Genomic DNA, 27,494 nt, shown 5'->3' with positions numbered 1-27,494 from the left:
TTCTTGAGCACATCACATAGCATCAATGATTCCTTTGAACATCAGAAATTCTAATTCGCGTGGTATCCGTCGCCCATCAGCCTTATGATTTTTTTTCTGTGACTTAATCATCATGACCACAATACTGTCCTTTGAGTCGGTGTTGTAACTACCTTTGATTTAAGGGCCCAGAGACATATTGAGTTTCAATAAAACCTCCACACTTCAGTTCATCATTAGGTCTGAAACCTAACAATTCGTTTTTAAATTTCACAGAAATCGGCATATCCTTGAATGTTAAATGAAGCTATGGAATAATTCCTTGTTTACGAAAACGTGCACACACACAAGTTTTCGCCTCAGCCAAATCATTTAACCCATTTTCATTGGCCCTGTTTACATTATTGTTGATAGGCAGCTAAATCCCTCAGGCAGAGCAATGACCGATGCAATAAATTTTTTTTTGCCAACAAATACCCTAACACTAAGTACACCGCTCTGTGATATGCCGCTTAAACATATTCTATACTAAGATGTGCCCGTTTAAACACAGGACTTGACTTGTATAAAAAGTGGTGAGGTTAGAATATGTTATATCCCAATGAAACCCCTCGCATTAACCTCCGCAACTTCAGACAAATCCTAGCCTTGTGGGTTGTAAGATTCAACTTGGCTCGCTTTCCGTTCCATTCAATTTCGTTTACCGTGTATTAGTAAGAACCTTTCACTGCAATTTTTTACATAAATTTCTTGTCAGTTGCCAAAGGAGGTATACTTGGTTTAAGCAACAGACAAGTGCTGATTGTTCGGCAAGTTGGTATGGTACGTTAGAAAACATTATTGCGCTTTGGAGACAGGGACATAGGGAAAACAGACAACACAGAGCGCTAACTTTCAATTAATTTAATTCAAGAGCCTCAGCGTAGAAACACACTGTGTCACTGCACCACATCTCAACCAATCCGTGGCCCCACCACGGACCGCAAGTACGCTAACTCCTTATGTATCCGTTAAGTCAATTGACGCCACAGTGACACAACACGTGCCGGAACTATTTATAGCGTCAGCCTCCATAATCTCTCTAACAGTCTTATCTGTGTGCCTAGCGAGAACAGTAGAAGAAGTAAATAATGGTTTGCACCCGGCAGTCATGACAGTGACGCAACAGATGACCCCCATCCCGAACCCCGTTCACTTTCTGGTAGTGTTCCGTTAGCCGTACATTTAAACATCTGCCTGTCTGGCCGACATAAAAAGGAACAGCGTGGGCACGATTGCATGGCATTACAGAGCGTTCTGAAGTGCACAAGCACCAGTGAAACCAAAGCTCTGCTGAATCCTGTGCTCTCTTGCCCATGCCGTTTCCAATACTGTTTGCGTCCAATGAGACCAAATGTAGAGCCTGCACTCTTCAACTGTTGGGGGATCAATAGAATCCTTCCGAAAATAATGCGGCAACATCGCCGGGTTGCATTATAGGACTTCGTTGGCCATGGAGAGGAGATGCATGGTTTCGGTTTCCATTGCCCGTTTGACGAAGTAGTGCATCTTAGCGCGACTTGAAAATGAAGTCAGCGCTCCCTTGCATTGTAACTGGCCATCTTCGTGAGAACCCTCGTTAAAAAACAGACCTTCAGCGACTGTAAGGACCTGCCTAGGCTTAGTGAAGAGTGGTAAAACAGCCTATAGCTGCCGCGTCCCATGCCATTCCGGCGGCCCGGCTACCACCCCATGTGGAGCATGACCCCCTCCTCCCAAATCACGGATGATGTAAGTATCCTATGACATTAAGGAGACGATGAAAGAGGATTACCGGCCCAATATACTTCTTCCATGTGCCATCGTCGTCCTCTGTTTGCCTGCGCACAAACTCCGACATGCCGCGAGCTAGCAAAAATGAACCCCAGCATTCCATCTCTATTGGTAGGCGACACCTAGAGTATTCAAATTTTAGGGAATGTCCCATATTTGAAAATGCATGCACTGTGCAGGGCATGCACCAAATATAGGACATTCTTTAAAATTTTAATACTGTAGGTGTCGCCTACCGATAGAGATGAAATGCTGGGGTTCGTTTTCACGATCAAATGCACATTTGATTGTGACAGGATGTCGTAAAGTAAGGTTGACCGATCGAAACTGAAACGTAGAGGCCAAGCAGTATCTAAGGTGCTCGGCGTGGCATCTGGCCGCTAAGATCGCCTAGGTTCTGGAAGAGGACTGTTGGGCCTGCACCGTCCGATTGGTAGCTTGAGATGTTTTCTTTCTTCCATTTTTTACGTCGCAAGTCAGTGGTGATGTGGGAATTGGAAACAAGTAATGTAATACAATATGTGGAAATACTGTTTTTGTTTTTTGAATTATTTGTTAAGAAATAACCCCGAGTATACTTACCAATCACTCTTATACATAAGTAATTAGTAATTGCATTCTATTATATTTAAGGCTGATTAACTTGTAACGTAATAAATATTCTAAATAATGAGTACAGGTCTGTTAGGATCACCTGCGGTCCTTGAAAAATGTTCGTCTGTCTTGACAACATCAAATTCAAATATGCATTCTCTAAATACGTCGGCAACAACAACTTGTACAACAATAACAACTGGCAACAACAAAAGCGTTACGTCTGTCCTATTCCAGACCCCTGTCATCTTCCTATCCCCTGTTGACGCTACAATTCTTTTTTTCAAATAATTTTTACTGTTTTAAAAAGTTTACTAACAAAATGCACTTGCCATGTGAGCCTTCCCCTTTCGCTTTACCTGCGCAACATATCCCACAAAGGGCACGGCACTTCTCACCGTCGGCTGTACCAAAAATAAAAACTCGAAGTTTTTTTGTTTTTTTTGGAGATCAGATATTCCAGTTTTTAAGATTGTGTAAGTTCCCACTGGAACTGACCTTAGGCTTCCGATTAATATCTGATTGAAACGTTCAGCAAGCCTTAATTAAACACTACAAAACGCACACACACAAAAAACAGGGAGTGTTTAAGCTCACAGAAAGAACTTAAAAAAAAACAAAAACAAAAAAAAACATTGCCCTATGTAGGACAGGCATGTCTCAAAAATGATGTTCGCCGGAAAAAAATCTTTTTTTTTTTGCACAATATTGATGTTGCATTACGAATTTTTCGAGTTGTGAGAGAAACCGAAGCTGTGCCCTTGTGGGATGATGATAGCGTTTGTATCCAACTAGTGTGCGCCAGCGAACTGAGAGCGCACAGGCCCAATAAATACGATATAGCTTCGCCAATACAGGAAACTCATATGAAAACCCATAGGAGCGGTGGTGAACGCGACAGTTGCGCCTCTAGCGGACTCGGAGTTTACGGAAGCAGACGACGCAATTAAAAGTAGAGGCTCCGCGACGTCCTCGAGCTTTGCGAGCCCCGTTTTGTCCCCCCAACAGCAGAAACAATTCATTATAGTCAGTCCACTTGCAAACGCAATCAACTGATAGCAACTGCAATGACAACCGAATAACGACGCGAGCAGAAACAAAGATAGAGCAGTTTATTTAGCGGTCTCAAACGCCTCTCAGGGGATCACACGCTTTTGAAACGCGTCTGGGAAGCGGAAAAAAGACGTTCAGCTACTCGAACTACATCGTAAGAGGTTAATGTTGATCCGTTACATGCTGCGTTGTCACAATTTCTTACCTCAATATGTGATCATTAAAACATGTGCTAACAACATGTTAATATTACCAGTACAAGCGCACTAGCCGCTGCTGCATCAAAACAAAAAGTAACGATAAAAATGATCGTGCAAACACTTTCCGAACTTTGCAGGAAAGATGGGGTCGCCATCCCAGCCGAAAATAAAAAGAAATGGGGCACAGTCGCGAACAACTGCGAATAAAAAAAGAAGTTAGCAGACAAAACAAAGATACAAATCACCCAGCAAAGCAACTCCTTTAACGACGATTGTTGCGCAGGTGGTGGTCACCGTCGGTGTTGAGTCCACAACAAACAAAACAGAAGCAACCAGAAGAAACTAAATAAAAAAGAAAAGAGCTTCACTTTTTTTTTTCAGCTGCTTGCTACGCGTTTGTTTATTTGCTTTCGTGGCGTTGGTATGGACTAAAAACAAAAAAAAAAGGAAAGGAATGACGTAGTCCAGCTCACACTGCCCGTACAACAAGAATCGCAGAGTCGCATGCTGTAATCTATACTTCGCTTCATCTTCGGTCCGAGCGTGGCCGATGTTATGAGCCGAACGGCCAATCAAACAGTGTAAAAAGCGCAACGTCATGGCGTGCTCTTTGCGCTTGACTAGCCGGCGGAGGAGCATACAGTGCACAGAGAGACGGCGAATACCGGCTGGTCCTATCAACGACAGAGAGCACGCCATGACGTTTTGCCTCTTCCGCTGTTTGATTGGTCCTTCGGCTCATAACATCGGCCGCGCTCGGACCTAAGATGAAAGGAAGTATAGTACGTGCAAGCAGAGTATGCCCTTTTTTGCTTTCTCATTTCTCTTCCCAGTGACTTTAGCAGGTTGTTTGTTTGCTCGCTTGACGAAGCAGTTCAAAAGTACATTCAAGTACTTGTTGACGTACTGTACGTGCCCAGGCAGCTATGCGCACCGCGTCTTTGTTTTGTCGATCAGCGGCTTCAAGTCCGCCTTCAGTTGAACACTTGTCTGGTGTGTCGAAGGCACGGCTGATGTTACCGGCTAGGTGACGAGCTAAGGCGGAAGGTGGTGTTAATTTCGCATGCGAATAGTTCTCGTTCTTTAACGAAATGTCTTTCGAAGTGTTGCATAGTTTCTGATTGCAGTGGGACTTGGCAAGCACGATGAGAGATCTGACTGGCTGTCCTTCCGCCTACATAGGACTGGATGTTGAGTTGTGCGTCTGATCTGTCGTCCGTGAAGTTCTCCGCGATCTCCGTGGAGTTGTTATAATCGTCTATTGAGGCGTCAGTGGCGATTTTGAAGACAGACTTGGATAGCTCTTCCAGTTTAATTTGATTGCAGCAGTAACTTGGGTTTACTACGGTTGATACAATGCCATTTCGTCGAAGTACGTTTTAGAGAACGGGCACGTTTTATCGAAGCATGGTTTAGAGAAAGCAGAGCCTCGGTTTAGAGAAATGCCATTTATCGAAAAGGGGACGCTATTTCAAAAAGGGTTTTCTACTGCGCGCGTGTATCACTGGTGCACGTGTTAACCCAAGCCCCCCGCTGCGCTCCCGCCGCTTCGCGGCGGCAGTCTGCGGCGGCTCATGACAAAAATTTTAACTCACCTGGTTTACCTGCAGACGCCGCTTCGCGGCGTTTGAATTCTCTAAAAGGAGGCTCATCGCCATTTTCTCTAAACTGGGTTTCTCTATAAAGGAATTCGATAAACTGAGGTCGGTAAAACAGCGTTCGCTAAAACGAGCTTCTCTAAACCGCATGCCTCCGCAGTAACTTAATTACTCACGTTTGTTCGGTCTTCGGAAAACGGAAGAAGGATTTTCCACCACATCGCAGAAACTTGTTTTTGCAGTGGTAGGCAGCATATGGCATGCCTGCCACCTCCATGTATGCGCTGGTGTATGCCCGAAGGCGGCCGGCTAATCAACACACGATCACCCATAGCAGATGTGCCCGCGGAAAGAGGAGGTCATCGCAGACGACAGTGAAAGAAACAACACATCGCACCGGCGTGCGGTCGTGTACCACTACTGCGTGGTGCACTTTAAAGACTCCAGGCTAGCGGTTGTACTGCACTAGCTACCAGTCTTGGGTAGTAACGCGTTACTAGTAACGCGTTACTGTAACTTCGTTACTTTTTCGGTAACTTGTAACTGTAACGAGTTACTTTTTAAGAATGTAACTTGTAACTGTAGTTCTATTACTTTTTTTGAGGTAACGATGAAAGTAACGAAGTTACTTTTGTCGTTACTTTTCAGTTCTTTGTGAATAATATATCATTAAACGAGTATAATCTAGCTATTCCTTGCACTTTCCAAAGTGTCTGTTTCGTCATTTTGAGTGTCAGTTGGCCTTGCACAAACTTGAGAATACGTTCTTTCTCGCGAGTCACTATCCGAATATAGCCACGTGTAGATTTCATGAAGAAAAAAAGAAGAAGAATGTAGTTATCTTTACGCACTTGCTTGTACTTTGTGACTGAACACTTACATCTTAGTATATTGAAGCACTACCTCTGTTGCGGTTTTTTCTTTTCTGCGCACGCATTTTAATCGGGTGAATCAACCGTGAAACAACAAAACACGCGGAGGGAACTTCGTATGTTTCGTATTTTGATTAGCGCCACAACTCCGCACTGCGCATGCTTCGTATTTTGATTTCCGCCACTACTCCGGCGTGGTTTCAACGGTGGAGGCAAAATTTACTGTTGTTTGCGCAGGGCTTGTTTCTGGTTTGCCGGGTACGAACTGAAATATATCAAAGGAGTCCACGAACACAGCGCAACCGTCAACGAGCGAGCAATGTGCTAGTGCTACAAGGATAGGGATGTTGATGAGAACAGAACAAAGAACAAGCATGGCCGGCGTACAGAGTATTTTTCTGTGGTGAAGTTGGTTGCTAACTATTTGACCGCAGTATGCAAACTTTGCAACAAGGAGTACTCCGACAACAAGTCATCGTGTTCAAATCTGAGAAAACACATCCAGTTCAATTTTTGTCTTTATTCTTTTCATAATATTGACTAATTTTCCAGCTAAATTATTAAGTTTGAATTTACCGCTATGGTGAAAGCCCGATTGATTCGTGTCTATATTTTTTTTCTTTCAAACATTAGTTTTTCCTTAATTTTTGTGTTATAGAAAAGTAACTGAAAAGTAACGTCGTTACTTTTTGAAAGTAACTGTAACTGTAACGAGTTACTTTTCTGTTGCGGTAACTGTAACGGTAACTTCGTTACTTTTTTGTGAAAGTAACAGTAACTGTAACGACTTACTTTTTAAAAGTAACTTACCCATGACTGCTAGCTACATACAGCTGGGAGACTCGTCGCCCGTTGAGGCAGACCAAGTGCTAGGCTGTATAAACATACAAACAACCCAATTATAAAACAACAACAACAGCAACAACAAAGCAGCAGACGGCCCTCAAAATGTCCGGGCATAGTAAACGTTAAAGCGAAGGAAAGATAGAAAAAACTAAACTAAACAAGGCAAAGAAAAATACGCGATGGTTCTAACGTCAAGTAAACACAATAGAAAAAAAAACAGCATAAAAGCAGGAGGAAGAGAGTCCGCGCCGGCATAGCATAGCCTCAAACATAAAAAGAAAGTGGACTTTGAAAAATGGAGGTTACCGTAGAAGACGCAGAAGACGTTATTTGTACCTGCACTAACAATCGGAATTGGTGCACCGTACATAACGCGACCGAAATCGCCTTTATTTGCACTGCGACGCTCTCCTCTTTTTTCTTTTTCACACGCAAAAAGTCTGCTTTTGTTTTTGTAACTCCGTTTTTATTAATTTCACGTATAGCGTCAGATTGACATGTGCACAATCGACTTCTTCCAGAACATATTGACCTTGCAGTAACGTACGTGGTTCGAAATCTCCTTTTGCTTCTTCATCCTTAGACGATCTTAACGGGATTAGCCAGCTCGCCTATTCGACAAAACGGTTATAAGCAAGACATTCAGGAGAAATGCGAATTGCTACAAACCGAATTGATTGATACGAATAATAAAATTGAAACGAAGCTTTGTTCTAAAATTTTTGTACATTGCGCTTTTTCAAAAAACTGCGCCAAAGGTACATTCGTGTTTTGTCTGGCTTAGATAAGTTTTGACAGAGTGTTTTCTTCAGGAGAGCCCGAAAATCGTACCCTGAAAGCTGCAAAATCTTTCCCCCGCGACGAAAATGTCCTTCCCTCAAAAGGTGGCACTTATTTTTTAACATTCATAGCAGCGAATACCCGTCACAATTTGTTTTTCATTGGTCACCTCGTACGGAGATAGGTAAAACCAATGCGTTATAGAGAATTCGTCTACTAGTGGAAACTTCGAGCTCGCCAGGGTCTCTGCGATCACTTTTCGCCCGCTCTCCGCGGGAGTTGCCGGTATTTGCTTGCAGAGTATTTGGGGCCGAAGGCTGACGGGCGGAGCACTACCTCAGAAAAGCATCCGCATTGCAAAAGAGTGTGCGAGAGGAATTCCATTACGCAGTGTACAAAGAGCACTACTCTTACATATATGATTCTCTGTTTTTATAGTGCGCTATTTTATATTGGTGAAGTAAAGGTACATGGTATTTAGTTTCGTAAACATTCATGGCCATACTTCGTAAACATGTTCACTATTTGGAGAAGTTGGGAGGCGTGCTGGCAACAATGACACAAAGTCGTTTCGCCTTAGACATATCAATCCAATCCAATCCAGTTTTTGTGTACTTACCCGAACCCGTATCTCGCTCCCGCACGTGGTCCGTACACTGATCTCTATGACAAATGTTTTCTTTTGTTTTTTTTAACCTTGTGTAAACAGTGATAATTGTGTTTGAGAACTGGTGGAAAGTTTTACGAAAGCGCAGCACCGCAGGAAAAAGGCACAACTCGTCAAACGCAAGTCTCGCCGGTCCCGCGACGTGATCAAAGCTTCCTTGGCACACCGAAGTTCTGCGTCTCTTTGCATTCGCGCGCTTGGATACTGATCAAGAATCGACGTCGTGGCAAAGATTTGAAGGTGTGTCGCGCGTAGATGTCCTTGCTGCATACATATGGGCCTCAGCGTTCTGAATCGTTCTTGCGAGCTGCTAACAATAAAGCTACCCGTTTAACCAAGATCACGAGTGCAACTTTAAGGGTTCAAATCACATCGCCATTTATTTGAACAATTGAACCAGGTTTGTTGGAAGTGTTTTGGAGTTGGGGGAAAGGGGGTGCACAGAATTAAAAATTTTTGTTTTGCTGAACTGTTTGTCATAAGCGTCTAGCAAACAAAAAACGCCCCACGGTCGACGGCGGCGCGTTTTTTGCCTATCCTGTCCAGGCAGACATGCCTGTCCTATAGCCACGTAGAAACATTTTTTTTCTCCTAAATTCAGTGTCTTCATAAGAAAAAAAAAAAAAAGAAAATTAGAAAAAAAGATAACACATCGAAGTTTGACCACAGCGAAGCCAATGCTGAGATGTTTTGATTTTTCAAAGCTAATTGTTGTGACTGTATGTTTATACAGTTAGAAGTTTGTCAACCCCGATGGGCGTCTGGTGTCTCAGCTGTAGATGAACAACTGAGCCAGTGCAGTAGAACCGCTAGAATGGCGCATTCACACTGGAAGCGGATCCGCGTTCGCGAAGCGGTCGCGGATGCGGTTCGCGAGCGACCCCGTTCAGACACACCGAGAGGCGGTTGGCGGTTTCTCGGCGATCACGCGTGATCTTGTGAGACTTGCGTTTGGCAACCCTGTTTTACAATCCAAAATCCACTTTAAGTCAAGATCCAAAGCCAACGTTTTGCTATTTTGGCACTCGGAATATTTTTCTCCGGGATGTTCGCGCGCATCACGAGTTCACGCAGGGAAAAAAAGAAGCAGGGACCCGCCAAACTCGCCTGTGATTCCCTCGACTTCGCACACAAGCAAAGCCCAGCTAGGCACGCCTTGCTGACTCAGAACAGGATGCCCCCGACCTTTTCTTCGAAGTGGACCTTCCCGAATGAATAGCTGAAGTTGTTCTCGGGATAGAGGGCCAGTTTTCCCCCTTCGTTGTTCGCTCTTATCATTTTCGAAGTTGTGAGCGGTGGGGTGGACCGTGGTGCGGGGGAATGTGTTCGGTGCTAGCCGGTCGTTGCTTCGTTGGTGGCGGACTCTCCTCTCGTCACTCGCTCGTCGATCGAGTCTACTGTTTGTTTGGCATTAAGCTCAAATAAACGCCATATGGATTACCTCTGCATTGTCTGGTACGTACACTTTATTCTTTGAGTAGGTTCCCTTTATTTATTTTATTAGTAGTAAACGTTACAGGTCGAGCTAGCGCAGGTACCCTGCCCCCTCCGCGGTAGTGCGTTGGCTACGCAATCAAGATCACGACGTCTCTATCGTCCTTCCTGGTGGTCATGCACGGTGTCGAAAGCTTTAAATAGTTCACGCGACTATCCTAGTGGGTAGAAAAGCTGACATTTCGGTCGATCAGGGGCGGGTTCCGACGTTCTACAGGCAGAAATTAACAAGGCAGCGAGCTTGGGCTGTGGCACCCGGAATAATAAACAAACTCTTACCCGAACCAAATCACCTGTGCGAAGCCCGTTAAAATTACGAGTCAATTCTATTCGTGGCGGATTCCAGTGACGGACGTGAACATGAAGTTTCTCCGTTGATTTGTCGAAAGCTAAGACTACAGCGCTAGGACTACAGCGCCTTGGACGCCTCACCAGCGACAGGTGCCATCTTGTTTCGAAAGTCACTGACGTCACGTCAGCGTCGCGCTGTGATTGGTTGCCGCTTTGCGGTTCGTGAAAGCGGTTGGGAGAAATCGGTCCCGAAGCGGTTGGCAAAAACGCGCTCCAACCGCTCGATCCTAGCCGCTTTGCGGTTGAGAATGCGCGGATCCGCTTCGCGAACGCGGATCCGCTTTTAGTGTGAACGCGCCAGAAGTGAGGCGCCAAAACAACGAGGACACAAGGAGAGATGCAGACAGGACGAGGCGCCTCGTCCTGTCTGCATCTGTCCTTGTTGTTTTGGCGCCTCACTTCAAGCATGTACAACCAACTAGCCCAACTAGCCCAACTCGCCGTTCTAATACAACCGCTAGCCTAGGGTTTTTAACGTGCACCACGCAGCAGTGATACACGACCGCATGCCGGTACGGTGCTCATCCATATCGAAACGGGCAGGGGGTGGGGACTGAACCCAGGATCAGGCAGGTAGCCAAGGGAGGGGACGGGGGGCACGCCCCCCCCCCCCCCCCCCCCCCCTCCCAAATCTTTCATTTTGCTGGGGCCTCCCCTCCGTCGGCAGTACTTCCAACTCGGCGAGCACCGTTATGGGATCGCCGGCAAATGCCCTCGGAAATCGACAGAAAGAGACTTTTTATTATTTTTTTTTTTTTTTTTATTTTGAACGCGGTAAGAGCATTTGTTGATATTTTCACTCAATAGTTCCGCCACCTAGCCAAACCTTTGTTGTGAATCATGGAATGACACGTCGAGAAGAAGAATTTTGTGGACTGTTTAAAAAGGTTTCGAGGCGTTAGTGTACACGCTGAATAAAAGGCTCGGTGTTACAGACTTCACCAAAGTAGAGCAGGAAACAAATGCTTCGAGAATGAGCGGGGCTGAAACAAAGTCTAGGCGTACGATTTTCATGACAGCGACGCCGTGGGAAAGCGCCCTAGCCTCAGCGAGAAGAACCGATACACCAGAACCTCCAGGAGCTTTTCTCCAACTGTGGTGACCGATGTCGAACCATTGCACTCGATGTCACTTGCTAACACGTCGATCCATGATTGAAACTCCGCACTCTGTGTGTTCTCATTCGCAACGATGTCTGCAACTGAGTCAGTAGACAAGTCCAAGCAGACTGCACAAAACCGAGTCCAGAATGCTTCGGCGCGTGGGCACGTTGGTTGCTCGGTTTTCTTGCGAGCTTCGAGCAGCTGAGATGAGATACCCGCGTTTAAATCAGCACAGGGTTTGTAGAGACGTTGCTCTCCACGCTGCTTAATGTCCTCCAGAAGCAGACCACTCTGCGGATCGTCACAGGGGACTGGCGGAAAGTTCTGGTACCTTTCTGAAACCTCGATTGGCTGTTCAGGGTTGCAGGGCTGGGAGCAGTCGCGAAGACATGGCGACGCTTGAGCAGCCGATTCACTGCGAGTAACTGGCGGACCGCTTTCAAGGCTTGATGACGTGTGGAGGGCAACACTGTGCGAACCTGTAGTGTCACAGGAACCTGTGGTGGTTGGCAGTGCGAAGCCCCAAAAGTCTTTATGGGCGGTTGTGGGTAGCGAAAACTGATCAGAGGAAGCTGCTTCCTGCGGTGGCAGGCATGCTGATTGTGGATCCGCGGGGAGTCCACAGGAAGAGCAGTCAAATGCATATGGGCACTTTTCTTCAGAAGGATTGAAGCTCGCCGTTTGCAGGCTCTTACCCAACTGTTCCGAATGCGATCCATGGATCCTCTGACGCATCCCGCTGTTTGAAAAATAAAGAAGAAACAGACAGCTTCCATTGCGTCTCAGATTTACCAGCACAGCATACACTTACGGCCGCTCAAGATTAGTGTTTCGGTGACTAGAGCATTTTCCGTAGCTTAGCCTGTCTACAAACAAATTTAATGTTACCAAGACGCTCAAGGTTTAAAAAAAAGGTCGTGAACAAGGCTGCTTGACATGTCCCAAAGTTTTATAACAAGGACACTTCCTGAAGCAACGAAAGTTGTGTTCGTTGTTTTTTGCGCCTTACACGCCATGCTTCGCAACGGAAGATGTAGGGGTGCTTACCTTTCTGTACGGATCCGTTTCATGTACGAAGCTGAATTGCCCCATCCATCTGCCTTGAGTTTCACTTGCAGGCGAGAGGAGCTGCGACTGACGGTCACGAACTGGAGCTGGCTGAGAACCAGAAGCTCAGGATTGCCAGGTCCGATAAACTGGATGGCTAGTTGGTACCGCCTGAACAGGGTCACGTGTACCTGTGACAATCATATTCCCATGGTGCGGAAGAAGAAAACCAAGCCGCTGAGTGCCCTGCTCACAATGCTACGTTTATCAGCTTCATCACATCGTCTACCCCAGCGGCAATGGCCGGCCTGACCGATGAACAGAAGGATACAGAAGTACGCACTCGCATACAGAAACACAAGAAAAACACGAAAAGTGAAGGGATGAACGTTCGCATTCAATTGACAGTCGGCGCCTTGTGTGTGTGCAGTCGCGGATATTAGGAAAAATCCCAGGCGGGCGCTTGACTTGAAAAGCCTGCCGCGCCATCTACGAGAAGAAAGTTCTACCATGATCGAGGCTTCAGGGTCTGTTCGGTTTTTAATGTCGTTCCCTTTCTTGCCCGGCTGGTGCTGTGATAATGCTGATTTCAGTGCCGAATGTAGAGGCCTTCCACGAGGGAAGGAAAAATCAAGCGCTGCTGAAACCACCAGGTCGGCAAGCTGAGCGATCAGTTTACGGGTGTTTGATAATAACTTCGCTGGATAAAAGATGATAAGCGGTCTTTTACTCTATTTCATGGAGCATTACTTTTCGTCAAAGCCCGGTTTTTTTTATTGGAACGACGCAAGCCTGATCCCAAAGCATTACAGGAAGATCCATGGTTGGATTCTTAGGGAATGTGTTAGCATGACCCTTGGAAACGCCGCACACGTCCCACTTTGGGAAATGCGAACGCTGACCCCTTCCTTTTTTCTTTTTGCTTTCCTTTTTGCGTTCTCCATTTTTTATTGCCTTTTTTGGTCACGTTAAGGGGTCAGTTTTAGCGTTTTCCAAGGGTCATGCTAACGGATTCTCCAAGAATCCACCAATGAATCTTCCTGTAACTTTTTTCACCCCTTTTCTTTCCTCTGCCTGTCAGAGTACGTACACGCCCCTGGATATGGTTATCCATTTCACTAGGGGAAAGGACCACATCCATACCACTCGTGGAACGAACCGAATGCATCGTTTTAACTACACATAGACATCAAAGCCCACGCACTGATACTACGGAAACCCAGAGCCAACAACAACCGTCGACAACAGAGCGGCAACTGAGCACGCCCACCTTCCACCGCGCCGCGGTGCAACACCTGCTAGATAACAAAGTCGTAGTGCTGAATCAGAAGCCGTCAACAGAGAATGCTAACACTGGGCACAGGTTGGACACGACGATTGCGTCAATCTTTGACTCAAACGAGCGCTGACGTAGTGCGTACTCGTTTCAATTCTGTATTCAGCGCTGGGCTTCTCTGATTAAGCTATCTGATTTCAGTGTTGTACGGAACGGCGTTCCAAGGAACGGCGTTCCTGGAACGCGTTCTTTTTAGGAGGAACGAAGGAACGCCGCCGTTCCATTTTGTATCTCTGGAACTGGAACGGGAACGCGTTACATTTTTACTGGAACGGAAAGAGTAACGGCGTTCCTAATTTTTTCGTCCAGTGGGGTAATTTTTATTTTATTTCTAACAGGGAAAGTTTGAATGTACAAAAACAATATCTTTACGAAGTGCAGGATCTCGTCAACTCTTTGGCAACTAATCTTATGGATTATATTCTGTTGTCCTCGCTTGCTAAAAGTTTTCGGGTGCAGAAGAGCTGGTGGGCGTTGATTCTTTTTTGAGTGCCCGAAACTGCGGTGCACAAAGCAAAACTTTTAGTCGTGGGAAAAGGCAAAAGAGGAGGGTCGTTTCAAACTCAGCCCCTTTCTTTGGTCCCGCGAATCCTCATACACTAAGAAATCTAAGGCCGACTACAGCCATTTCTGAACTTCATAACAAGACCTGCAGTTACAACAAAATCAGAGGTTGGCAGACATCGAACGCAGCCTTGTATCCCAAGCTTATTCACTTAAAAGATACTACTTTTTTTCCTTTTTTTTATTTTTAAGCTGAACAACAAATTTAACGTTTACAAAAAAGCATTTCTAGTTTTCAAGACTGACCTTCCAAAAGCCCTACACTTTTTCTCCCTCGCTCGTCTTGCGGACAGCAACATCGAGACGCCACTATTGTTAAGTTCTAACGGGGGACTTTGTTAAATTGAAATGTTTAAGGTTGTTGCAAAATGCTCGTGCGATGTGGGGTAAAAGTACAGTCGGCTCGCCTGAATCGTCCACTACAAACATGAATATGGTTAAAAGGGGAAATTTTTAACTTGAATATATCAACAAATGAAACCCTGCTTCCGCTTGTTTTCTTCTCCTGGTGCCTTTCCATCACGACATACAAACTTGTATACTGCCTAATAATGGGATAGATAAAAAAACTGCTTGATTATATTAAATCTGGTAATCATCAAAACACAAATGTAACGTATATGTAACGACACGTTCCATTTTTTAAACTGTAACGGGAACGAGTTCCTTTTTCACAGATGGAACTTGTAACGGGAACGCGTTCCAAAAATCAGAAGGAACGAGGAACGAGTTTTCGTTCCTTTTTTTGAGGAACGTGTACAACACTGTCTGATTCAGCACTACGGCTTTGTTCTCTAGGAGGTGTTGCGAGACGTTTCTTCTTCTCTGACTCCGCTCCAGCTGTGCGCGTGACTTTGCCGAAAACGAAAGGGCTCGTTTTGACGAATACCCGGAAGTGTCTGTCAGTTTGTCAGCGCCGGAGGTAGGGGGAGAGGTGGATGCGTGATGACGTCAGCGCTTCGGACCACTGAGAGCGTCGCACGCGACAACTGACAAATGAAAGGCACCGCCGGGCTTTCGTAGAAACGAGCGTTCCAATGCTAACGCATTAAAACGGTGCCAAAATCAGTGTTGACTCAGCCGTCGTAGGCCAACCAAGTAGCGAGTAACGACAATAATCGAAGAGCCACTGAAATACCGCTCGTGCCTCAATTATAGCTAAGGTTTCTTCCGTTCGATAGCCCTAAAGACCTTCAAAGCCACGCTCTAGCCTGGGCTTTTATATATCGTCCACGACTGTACATCTTTTCCTTGTCCTTCCTTGTCTTCCTGCGAAAGCCGTAGGCCGACTAGCAGCTGGGTTGGGGGTCAACAGATGTTAGTGAATCCGATCTTTTGGGACACCCAGAGTTGATGAGAGTGAACAAACAGTTAGGATGGTGCGGTCGACAGCCAACACGGGACAACGTGATGGTAGAACACAAAAGTATTCAATGAAGATAACCATGGGCCGAACAGCAGCTGGGTGGGTGGTCAGGAAGATGTCATTGAATCCGATCAAATCGGACATCCAGTCTCGACCAGCCATCGTCCCACGAGGGTGAGCGTAGGTAGAAGCTGAAAAATAAAAAGAATTTCTGATTTCGAAATTTCTCTTACAGGGGAGCGTTCTTGAAATAACACAAATTGCATAAACGCAAGAGTGGACAAATCAACACATCTCGTTTGTTCGTTGTGGTGTTTCTTATTTCAGTGTTGCTTAACCTTGCCAATGTTTTAATACAACTCGCTCAGTCCTCTCGGGGGGAGGGGAAGGGGGGTTTAGCCATAACCCTCCCCACATACACACACACAAACACGCACATAAAGGAATTTTATTCCTTACGGTTGTAAAACGAGTTTTAGGACTTGCACCTACGGATACAGCCCTTATTTTGAATAATACAACCTTTCTAATCCTACCACAGTGCACTGTAGCGTAACAAAAACAAACTCATATTTGAAGTGCAGAAAAAGGGTGTGGGCAGAAGGTGCCTTTTAAGGAATCAATGCTGCAAAGACCGTTCTCGAAGTGCAATCGCCGCAATGGCACCCGCACAAAAGAACTGTAATCTGGGTTGTTTCAGCGACTACGTAGAGCTTTTGCCTGCACCATTGCGTTTTACATGGAGATATAGGGGTGTTTCTGAGAGAGTTTTCAAAAAACCCTCAACATGCATATGCTGTTTGAGATAAAAGAAATTTCTTTGCGGGAACATACATCCAGCCTTGGCGGACGTCAAGGATTGCAAAACATACTAATTAACAAGATAATTAACTAAAATTTACTTATCAATTTTAGATTAGTGAAATAAACAGATGGTTCCACTGAGAACCTTGCTAAGCATAATTGATAACCACTTGATCAAGCCTTTTTAGGAATATATAAGTAGGGTAGTGCGTTTACGGATAAATCCGATAAAATCCGAAGAACGCTCGCCGGTAAATATACTTCGAATTCGGATTTATCCGAAAAAAACACCAAAACCAAAAAAATAATTTCTGAAAAAAAAAAGTTTCTGGGATTAAAATACACTTTCTTTGTTCACTTTTTATTGTTTCCAAGTTCGTTCGTTTCACTTTGCACTTTCCAAAGGCTTAAAAAGGCATGTCCTCTGAACCCTTATTCAGAAAAGTCAGGTATCCTCTTCACGACAATGGCCCAACTAAAGTCGAATACGTAGCCAGAAGGAAGGGGGCCTTCCTCGCGGCTACCTTTTTTTCTATTCATTCCGCGCTCGCAGACTTCGAGCGCTCCAAAAGCGCCTCTTTTGGAGCGAGCATCTTCGCTGGCAGATCCGGCTCAAGTTGATCATCTTCCACTCGTAGATTCGTGGCAGCGCCCGCCCCTGGGAGCGCCTCCAACCCCGCCGACACTTTTGCCGTGGGATTTCAGGGAGTTTGGCGGAAGTTGAGAGAAGCGCGCTTCGTCATTTCCTATAACTCGGCGGTGCGCATGCGCGGCGAGGTCGCCGGACCGGCCTCGCTTCCATAGAGTAATATAGTAAACGTAAAGAGAGGACACAGGAGCCGATTCGCGGCCCAGATAGTGCGTTTCATACCCTCCGCTACGTGGCGCTTTTCTGCAATTTGGTTAAAATTAATTAAAACTCTTTCTGTGAAAAGTATTTATTTTTTAATTGGCAATGCTTTAAAATTGTCTAAAGTACTTTCAACGGCTAAATAGTTTAAATCAAATACGTCACAAAAAGCACGTGATGAATGGCGCCTGCCATGGCCTGCCTGCCTGCACGCCGTCGCTTCTGCATCATTCTGCATGGCCTTTGCTCGTCCCTGCGTCGTTCGTCTGTGCCGTGCGTGCCGTCCATCTGTGCTTTCTGCTGCATCATGTTCGGCGACTTTGCATCAATCAAGGTGACGCATGACCGCCCGCGTGCTGGCATGCTCGGCGTGAATTCGTGCAGCCGATCGGTTCGAGCTTCTCGCGCTGTTCTTTCTGCCGGGCTGTCTGGCTGCACTTGAACCTGTGTGCATGTTGATTTCCGATGAGATTGTTTTAAAAAAAGAATTTAACTTACGACCCAGCACACGACATTGTCCATGGGTTTACAGATGACGGTGTTGAACGAACCCCTAACATTGCAGATAGAGCCTTTGGTTGTTATACTGTCTGAAATTTCCAGGAGGTGCGTTTAGCCCCTTGCATACACTGTTGTGCACACCCCAACAACGTCTTCTGTTTAACGCAGTCTCCTCATTTCTTTCATTCGGGAGCTTAAAGGGGCGGTGCAACGATATTCAATGGGAATGGTCTTCACTTTACACAAGCTTACTGGCACTAGTGGGACTCAAGGATATTCGCACGCAACGCCACTGACCAAGAAACTCCTTTGTTGCGCTGCAAGTTCGAGGACAAAACCGAGTGTTTTCATTCAATCTCTCCTTCGAAAAACCTGATGACGTAGCTGGGCGGTAGCAGTACCGCCCAGTGACGATACTTGAATACGGCTCATAGATTGGACCCGAGCATGGCGTGGACACTCGATTTGGACTCGTGATAATCGATAGCTCGAGAAACATTCGGGTAGTGTCCTGTGTCCAATCGCTGCAATGACGACAACAGCCGAACCATAATAATGTCTTGAACTCAGCGCGTGTCCTGTGCCTTGCCAACCCCAGCGCATGGCTATGATCAACATTGGCGGCATATAATCGGCTCCAGATCACGGGGCCGCTTGTTATGGCTTCGAGTTGAGGGGTGAACTCTGCTCGTTTTTCTTTATTTTTTTCTGCGACTTCGATTGCGTGTGGTGAAAACGAACGGGTATTTCACAGATCATTAACGTCAGGGGTTCGTTCTAAGCGGTATTTGCGCAAAATAAAAATATCAGTGCATCGCCCCTTTAAGTCTGTTGGCTTTACAGTAAAGGCTGTGGTCTGTGGTTAGGGGGCTTCAAACATCAGCTTGGTGTGTGTGGTAACAAACCATTTCTTGAAGTTCACAACGAACACGTTTACTTTGTCTTTGATGTTCCACACCTTCCCAAAACAACCAAGAGCAATCTCCAAGCACACAAACTTTGCATTCGAAATGAGGTCATTGAGTGGTCTTCTTTGTTGAACTTTATTGTTCTATCCATGAGATGAGCTTGCAATTGGCTCCGAAACTTACTGAGAGAAACATTTTTTCAAGAACCTTTCTGTAACATGGAAGAAAATTGTGCCCCACAGGTCTACTCTTTCTTGCAATCATATCCCTTGTTTATGCCAAGGAACTTCCTGGGGCAGCCATGGCTACAGCCTTTTTCTGTGATAGGATGTGCATACCTTTTGACTGTCTAAATAGCTAAAAAATTTAAGAAGACAGGGCAGAAGTTGCGTCATGCCAATCTGAAGGGAGAATCTGAAACACTTGATTTTTTCCACCAGTAACTCGGATGGATTTCAGCATGGCAGTTCCAAAGTAGGAGGCAGCCATAAGCCATAATTGGGTGGCAAGTTACTATAAAAAGTTTCCTCATGCTCTGTGATGAGCTTTCAAGCAGCCATGACTTGAAGTTCTTACTTACACGACGCCTGCAGCAAGACACACTTGAGAACGTTTTTGGAGCTATATACGACAAATGCTGGGCTGCAACACAAACCCAAATGTGGATCAGTTCACCTCAGGACTAAAACACCTCTGGATAAAGAAACTGTTCAAACTGTCGGACAATGGAAACGTAGAGGATGACAAGGCTGACCTCCTAAAGGAGTTGCAAATATCTTTGCACCATGAAAGTTTAATTTCTGACATTGTGGAATGTCTTCCAATTGATAACTTCCCGCCACTAGAGGATATTTCTGAGCTGGCATCAGACATCAGGTCTAACATAATTGATGACTCGTCCACTTTTTTTATTACGTTTGGGGCTATTTGATCAAGCTTTTGCTTAAGCAGACAACTTACAGCTGTGGCTGTTCTCAACTGCTATCGGATGAGTCTAATAACTTGACCAGGCCTCACCAGTACTGTCTTGTTCCTAAAGCATACCACGTGCCTGGAAAATTCTTCGGGAACTTAGTAGTACCATCACAGGCTGCCTTTCATTTTATTCAGCAACTAGAAAATGACTTTCTTCCTATAACAGAGAGTGTGACACATGTTTGAAGAGTCTGTGCCGCCTTGTATAGCACACTTTGAGGTCTGGGTGGTTTTAGCCTTTGCCCAGAGGAGTACCACAAAGGGTTTTTAAAGTTGTTTTGCAGAATACGCTTGTGTTGACATGTTTGATTTCTTAACCGGAATTTGGACAAAGTTCGGTTGCACTCTTCAGTGGTTAATAAGAACGAGACAGGTTTAACTGTTAACAGTGTATTAACAGAGGCGGTTGCCAAACCAAAAACAAAAAGTGCTTAAGTGGGCGGTGCAGCTTGCTCTCCAAATATTTGTTTCCCCTTTTTCCAGCGAATGCGTATCACGGCTCCCTAACAAAAATATTTGTCCACTTTCTACAAAATTGTGGTAGAAAATAGTGTATAGAGGCTAAAAATATTTGAAAGAAAATGTATCCACTTTTGTATCCACTGTCCATAGTCTTTTAGCCGCTTTTTTCTGAAGCCATATTTCTTTTCTGAACAATTTCGGGGAATGTTTAGGGACGTTGAATCTTGTCAGATTTCGAATAGAGTTCTCTTTGTTTGGTAATGGCTTGAGGCTATGCAAATTGGTGTTTTTTTATATTTGCCGGAGATCGGGAATTTGTACTATCCGGCGTGTGCTTCGCACTGTTATTATACTCTTATGACTGGTAATGATAGTGATGTCTTATTTATTTTTGCACTTACTTCCCGTACCCGAGTCGGCGTGAAAAGATATGTATCATACAGCATGTTCTCCGTGGAAAGGTTTTGTTAACTTGGTTTCGTTAAGAATCTATTACGAAGTGTACGATATGCCGAAGTCCTTCATATTCATTTATTTTTGTGAGTATCTATCTCTTTCGTATAAAACATACAGAGCTTCTGAAGTAAATCATGTATACATGAATGTGGTCCAATAAAATGTGTTCGAACCACTTACTGTTGTTGACCCCAAAATGCTCCACCAGCAAGGAGTCAATGCGGCGATTGTGTAACTTCAATGCTTTACAATAGAAAAAGAACAAGAAATATATATACTTATGCTTTGTGAAGTAAGTTGAAATATTGTTTGATACATTTTGCACGGACTCTATCGTAAAAAAATAAAGCAAAAGTGCGTCAGTATTAAAAAAAAACAAAAAAAAAACAGCGGCTTCGGGAGTCAAGGAGCTCCCGAGAGCCGAGCGAGGCGGGGAGGAAAGAGAGAGAGAAGGGTATCGGAGAACCGGGGCAGAAACGCCCAAACCGAAACTAACTTGACCGGAAACGGAATCAGATTACACTTAATACCGCCCGCAAGGAGCGCTACCTGTCACTGGTCTATCTGGGCCGCTGGGGCCTATGGCAGTGTCCGCTCTTTACCTTGTGTATATTACTCTATGTCGCTTCGAGTTGGATCTGTTCAGATGCGTCAGTTGTTTACGCGGGATTGTGACGGCTCGAACGCTTCTACCTCGCGGAGATCAGGGATACAAAGCCGCGTCTGTGGAGCGTGGCAAATCGTGAGAGGAAGAACGAGAAAAAGAACGACAGAAAATCCAAAAAAAGCAAACCCAAAATTAAACCTGTTTTTCTTTTTTTTGTCGCCGTATTAGGCAACGACCGTGGAGGTAATGGTTTCTTACCTGTTTATGTTTATTAAAGTCTTACCAGCACTCTGTACTCCTCTGATGGCGATCGCTATGCGTACTAAGCTGCTTCGGGGCAGCCGTAACGGTGGCGAACGTGGACGTCTTCCTCATTATTTGTAACATGGGCTCCGTGATACGGATATTTTCGCCAGGCCTGGGTCGCGCGTTATTTCTGCGAGCGTTCCACGGCTTGTCAAGTTCGAGCAGCGACCATTTTGAACAGTCGACCGTCTCGACAGGGTCCGTCGGGTCGCTCCAAAAATGCGAGTTCATCTTCCCGCTCGTCGATTTGGAGCGAGTGCCACGGAGCGGAAATTTGCCTAACTCGCGGATTTTGGAAAGCGCTCCGGATCTACCTGTGGAATTCACCATAAGACCTTTACTCGCCCTCCTGTGACCCCCTTTTGTTGCAGACTGAAGCTCTCCACACGTTCCACTGTCATCCTCGTTGACGACAGAAATTCAGACAGTTGCATTAATGTGTCAATTTGGGAAAGTTGGTTCATAATCGTACACAAACGCCGAAAAATATAGACAGAGACAAGAAGTTGACTTAAACACTGGCGCACTCGAAACTAACATTTATTGAAAAACCGAACCCTTATATAGTCCTGAAAAACATAAATCATGACTGCAACTTGTGGAGCCCTCTATCAAGAAATTTATATTCTTTTGCCGATAAGGTTATGGATGTGTCACTTGCACACCTCGTGCCTTTGGTTTTAATCTCAAACACCTAGTGTAGCTCTTTAGTTACTTTATATGGTAGATATCATGTCCGTATGGAATTTTGTGAAACACAAGCTTTACCGAGCATTCGTTTTGGCCACAATTTTCTAAATACGGACTGAATAAAATTGTGTCTGCAGTTACACTGTCCTTTATTGCTGCTTTCAAACATTACCCTAATTGAAGTTGAACGCCATGAAATGCTAAACACCCATAAAAGCTCCGGATTTCGAGTGTCATAAACGAATACTCCAAAAACCTCTCAATTTCGGGGAAAAAAATGAACTCCGAAAAACACCCTCCAAGTTTCCTCAAAAATAAACTCCGAAAACAGAGAATCCTGCGTAGAAGGTAGGGGCAACATTTTACGGTGCTCCGTAAAAACGCAAAATCTGGACGCGTTTCTAGGTTTCGATTCCTTACCGGAGCGCATCTCTGTGCCAGCGGTCCTGCTCCCCAGTGGCGAAAACGTGCAAGACAAGTGCGCCATACTTCCCTCCATCTTACGAGGGAGGAGGCGAGGCGATGGCTTCGCGCCGCGACCACCAGAGAGCAGGACCGCGCGCGCAAAAATGCGCTTCGACAAGAAATCGAATCCTAAAAACGCAGTTAAATTGAGCGTTTTTATCTTTTTAGAACGCCGTAGGATTGTTTTTTGTTATATATATATCCCTAAAAAGAGTTCATTTAGTGGTTTTTGATGGTACTTAACAAGTTTTTCAGTAAAACCATGTTTGTTTTACGTGAAATATCTACGAGAACAAAGCGAAATATCTGAACCTTTCGTAATACGGAGAACGTCATCTGTGATTGAGTGTCTTTGAATTGTCGATTATAGAAGGCGTGGAGCAGTCCACAGGCACGTAATTTCTCTTGCGAGCCTCGTGATTCATGGTGTCTGCATTTAAATTTTTTGTGCATGTGAGAACTGCCGGTCACCTTTGTTAGTTCTAACTTGTTGGTACTAATATATATACTTAATGTTGCCAAGATTGCCATCGTTTAATTTTAGCGTGCTAACGACCACCCTAAGAGTGCTGCTATCACCTGCTGTTATTCGCATAGGGTAAAAACACTGGGACAAGCAGAGTCACACCTTTTATGGTATAAAAAGGTATGTTGCACAGGGTATCTGAAGCACGACCAAAAAAAGTGGTGTTGGCGCTAAGTCGGCATTTCTGGAAAATGAGCATGATAAAGAGCGCGGCTCTTACCCTTCATGGGATGTTTCGTGGGCGCGTTGATGGAGGTCCAGTCGCCGTCAGAACCACGGATCATCAAGCCCATCGGCACAAAGAGGAGGAACACTTTGTAAAGTCCCTTGGGCTGGAGACCTTGTACCCGGATGATCAGGGCCGGAGTCATCCTCCTGCGACAAGAAAAACGCGGGTCTCAGACAGCTTCCAGCCAGCACCTGTCAAGCCTGAGAACAGCCGGCTCGACTGAGTCGCCTCAAGCAGTTTTCGTTCTTCATGGATACAATTTTCTCATCCTACCTTTTGCAAGTATACACGCTTTGCACACGCGACAGATTATACCCGCCAATGCTGACCCTCTCTTCTTACCGAGATGCCGAGCCACTGAAGCGGGCGTAGGCGAGCCTCCACAAAGGGCTATGCTGGAAAGGACGCGGTAGAATCTAATGGCGAATTCCACTGGTCGTTTTGGAGAGCGCCGGGATCGACGTTTCTGGGGCGAGCCTATTTCTCTGGGCGATCGGGATCGAGACCGACGTGTTTCACTGGTCGTTTTGGATTAGCTCCCGCTCCAGATCTCGATCTGGATCCAAAAAAAGTCGCTCCAACGATTTCGGGGGATTCAACCGGAAGCCAGCCGGGCCAGCCCTCGGCGCACACACGTGACTTCCTTTCTCGTGGGGCATCTCGTCTGATCTCGCCCATCTCGCCTCAGAAGAAGAAGAAGCACGTCGCGGGCTCCTAGATTGTCTCAACATCGGAAGAGTTCGTAATGGCCGCTTGCTCACCTCTTGGTTCGACAGCCGGTTCGTTTTCCAGGAAGGAGAAGAGAAGGTATTTGCCGCGCTACGGGTATTCCGGCCATCTTTGCTACAAGCGCATGAGCCATTCCTGCCGCTCGTGCGTCAAACACGTGTTAGCGCCGCGATTGCGGAAACGTCTTCGAAACGACCGCGGCGGCTTCAGAAAGGGGATCCCCGGCCAGTTGAATGATGGGAAGGCATCCGCCAATTTCGGAGCAGTGGTCATGTTCCACTGGAGATCCGTAGGCGGTGCGATCCCGTTCGGATCGTGTGCTCCAGTCCGGATCTGGTCAACTGAACCCGGCGCGCTCCAAAACGCCCAGTGGAATTCGCCATAACATTGCAAGAGCATGTCCTGCTGTGGTAGTGATGAAGTAATGTGAACGTAACAAGGGGAAACAAGAACTGAAGGTCGGTTATGGCGGCGCCCATGCACAGCTTCTGCAAAACGTTCATAATGCTTTCTGCCGCGCTATCATGAGATCCTGCCAAACAAAGAAACGAATGAGCACGTGACTCCACTCTTTAAACGTTTTGTAGCTCATGCTTAAAGGGGCACTGACACCCCAAAGGTCGTATTTATTTTTATTGTCTAAAACGATGCAAGTTGCAGTCATAACCACGCAAAAAAAACCGCATTGCGAAAAAAAATTTTCCCGCGCGCGCGCGCGCCTTTTTATTTTTGGCGTTTGATTTTCCCGCCTCTCGCCTCCTTGCTTCTTTTGATCGGTGACGTCAAAAATCAGGAAATTTAGAAGCTTTGTAGGCGACATCTCTATAACATTTAATAACGGCAATCGTAAAACATGTTTTTTAACGCAATTGCGAACGCACCACGGCCCTCCTTCTTGAAATACCTAAAATCGGGAGTTCGTTGTGGTGCCGTCTCCTGGCTTTGTATCCTCCAACGGAAAACAGGCGACACCGCTCAAAACCGGTCCGCCGTAACGCCGCCGCTCACTCCTTTCCTCCTCGCTTTGGGTCGCCATGGCAACAGCAGGGAGTGGTGAAAGAAAGTCGACTCTCAGGTCTCCGCGATTTTTGACGTCAAGGCACCGGCGCCGACCGCGCGGGAACTTCGAATTCGGCATTTGGAAATTGTTTTTTTACTTCACAAATACTGAATTCCCAAATTTCAAATTTTGAGGGTAATGTCCCGGCATCGTTTTCAATCGTTTCGGATAATAAAAAAAAATGATTTTGATATGTCAGTGCCCCTTTAATTCTTTTTAATGGTTATGTTGTTTTATGTTAATTTATTGATGCCCACCAACTGCTCATGCTCTAGCTCTGGTGATGGTTTCTCGTACACTGCCCCATGTCAAGTGCGCAGCTAGTCCCAATCGAAGCAGTTCATGCAAGTTGATTCCCGTTTATCTTAAAGGTACAGTGGGTGGGTGACACTCTTATCTTACATGCACAGGGAGTGAAATGCAGGAATATTTAAATTTTGCATAAAAAGTTGGAAACGAAAAGACCTTTAAGAATTCTCAGACTCAGAGTGCCAGTCCAAATTGGCTTAAGAGACGTAACTGTTTTTGGGAGGCAACGTTTCGTTGCCATGATTCTTCGTCCCAGCTTCCTCGGGCAAGCCGGTAGAAAGGACTTCAAAAGTAACCCCATGCCCACAAGCCTTAAAGCGCCAGCAGATATTTTGCACTAAATGTTATAGAGGAACGTACACTGCCACTTTGAAGGGTTCTGGGATTTCCTAAGGCCGTATCTGGCAATCAAGTTCGCGTAACGTTGGCGAACAGGGTAACATGCATGAGTAGTAAAGGTCGGACGTCAGCTTAGATGCAAGGGTTTCGGTATGATGTATTTCAGCCTGTTGTACTCATTAATATTCATTGGCGCGAAAACGCGCACTGGGGAACACAATAAAGGCAAGAACCTTTTGTACCAGGTTCTGTAGCAGGCAAAACATTTGCTTAGAGCGAGCACTGATCCTTTTGGAGCAGATGCCAACATCTGTTAGCACCTTACTTGAAAATGAAAAAGTGTTTGAATCCCTGAATGATTTCATCTTTGATAATGACTAAAGTTTCCTCCTTGATACTGGAGCATATTACTTATTACCTTTTGTAATAAGAATGGATAGGGCAGCAAAGGAACACAGAGCATTCGTTTTAAAAATAATGCTCTATTCGAATAGGTTCTACTTACTGTGGGTACTAAAAACTTAATTAAAAATTAATCATAGCGCAACACATCAGTTAGGATGAACTTTCTCTTCGCTCGCACTTTTACAGCCGGTAGTTTATTTGCATATGTATATATGTATGTATGTATGTATCAGACTTGTACCGTACGCATTACAAGTAATCAAATTACTTGTAATCGATTACTTTTTGAAGTAATTTTGTAATCAGTTGATTACTTCTATTAGGCAGTAATCACAAAAGTAATCTGATTACTTTTTGAAGTAATAAAATTACTTGTAACCGTTACAATTTGTCCACGGGAACCCCCCCCCCCCCCCCCCCCCCGGCACTGGGACCGGACATTTCATTGAACGCCGTTTCGTCGAACGCCGTTTCATCAAAGCCGTTTCATCGAATGCCGTTTCATCGAACACCGTTTCATCGAACACCGTTTCATCGAAGCCGTTTCATCGAATGCCGTTTTATCGAACGCCGTCTTATCTAACGCCAGAATGGCATTCCCGATTCCTGAAGCTGGTCGGAGGTGCCCATCTCGGGTTCTGGAAGTTTTTGACTTGCATCGCTGCAGAGCATCAACTGACGGAAGACAAGCTGGAGGCGATGCTGAGTTCCTAAGAGCCTCCTCGCCAGAAGAATGCCATAGCGGCAAGAAATGAGAAGGTCCGCCTTTTTTATGAGAACCGACGGAGCATGGCTGTGGGGGACTTTTTGAGAGCAATTGCTCATCATTTGAAACGGTGAATGGCTGTCGCACGAACACATGACCCCCTTAAAGTTTTAAAATAAAATTTGAAGTGACGTACTTATTTTTGACTTCATTGAATCTTAAAACTAAAAAAAAAATGTTTCGTTGTAGTTTCATAAATAGCACCTCAGCTTTAGCTACTGCAAGCTTCGGGCAGTAAAAAAGTATCAATAGCAAGACATGAGAGGCTAGGAGGCTCACATGGCTTAAGTTGTTGCGCCTGCACAAAACCAAAGTCGCCTTCTGGCCTCCATGAGTTGGAGTGCGCTCTTACCGGGAGTGCGACTTTTTACCCTTTGTTACAACACCCTCAAGGCTCATCGAGTAATACAGAAGGGGTGAACAGATAAGCATAATATGCGAAACA

General features: G+C 45.4%; 1 protein-coding gene across 1 annotated transcript; it reads right to left on the bottom strand.

The window, feature by feature from the left end:
• Positions 1-12,187: 12,187 nt before the first annotated feature.
• On the bottom strand, positions 12,188-23,583 carry LOC120848444 (T-box protein VegT-A-like). The gene is made up of 4 exons (XM_040220421.1): positions 23,433-23,583; positions 15,741-15,853; positions 12,397-12,587; positions 12,188-12,215 (listed from the first exon to the last, which is right to left on the bottom strand). The coding sequence occupies exons 1-4, from the start codon at positions 23,581-23,583 to the stop codon at positions 12,188-12,190; spliced, it is 483 nt and encodes a 160-aa protein (XP_040076355.1).
• Positions 23,584-27,494: the final 3,911 nt, after the last annotated feature.

Source organism: Ixodes scapularis, unplaced genomic scaffold (assembly GCF_016920785.2).
Source record: "Ixodes scapularis isolate PalLabHiFi unplaced genomic scaffold, ASM1692078v2 PGA_scaffold34__4_contigs__length_609834, whole genome shotgun sequence".
Taxonomy (NCBI): Eukaryota; Metazoa; Arthropoda; class Arachnida; order Ixodida; family Ixodidae; genus Ixodes; species Ixodes scapularis.
Note: the sequence above shows the minus strand (reverse complement) of the source record. Positions and strands in the feature narration are given on the sequence as shown.

Excerpts from the sequence above, each read along its gene's own strand:
- LOC120848444 (XM_040220421.1), bottom strand. The coding sequence starts at position 23,583 with ATGACTCCGGCCCTGATCATCCGGGTACAAGGTCTCCAGCCCAAGGGA. Across the intron at positions 15,854-23,432 it reads CACGAAACATCCCATGAAGG|CTTCTACCTACGCTCACCCT; the intron begins GTAAGAGCCGCG and ends TTTATTTTTCAG. Across the intron at positions 12,588-15,740 it reads CAGCTGCTGTTCGGCCCATG|GTACACGTGACCCTGTTCAG; the intron begins GTTATCTTCATT and ends TGATTGTCACAG.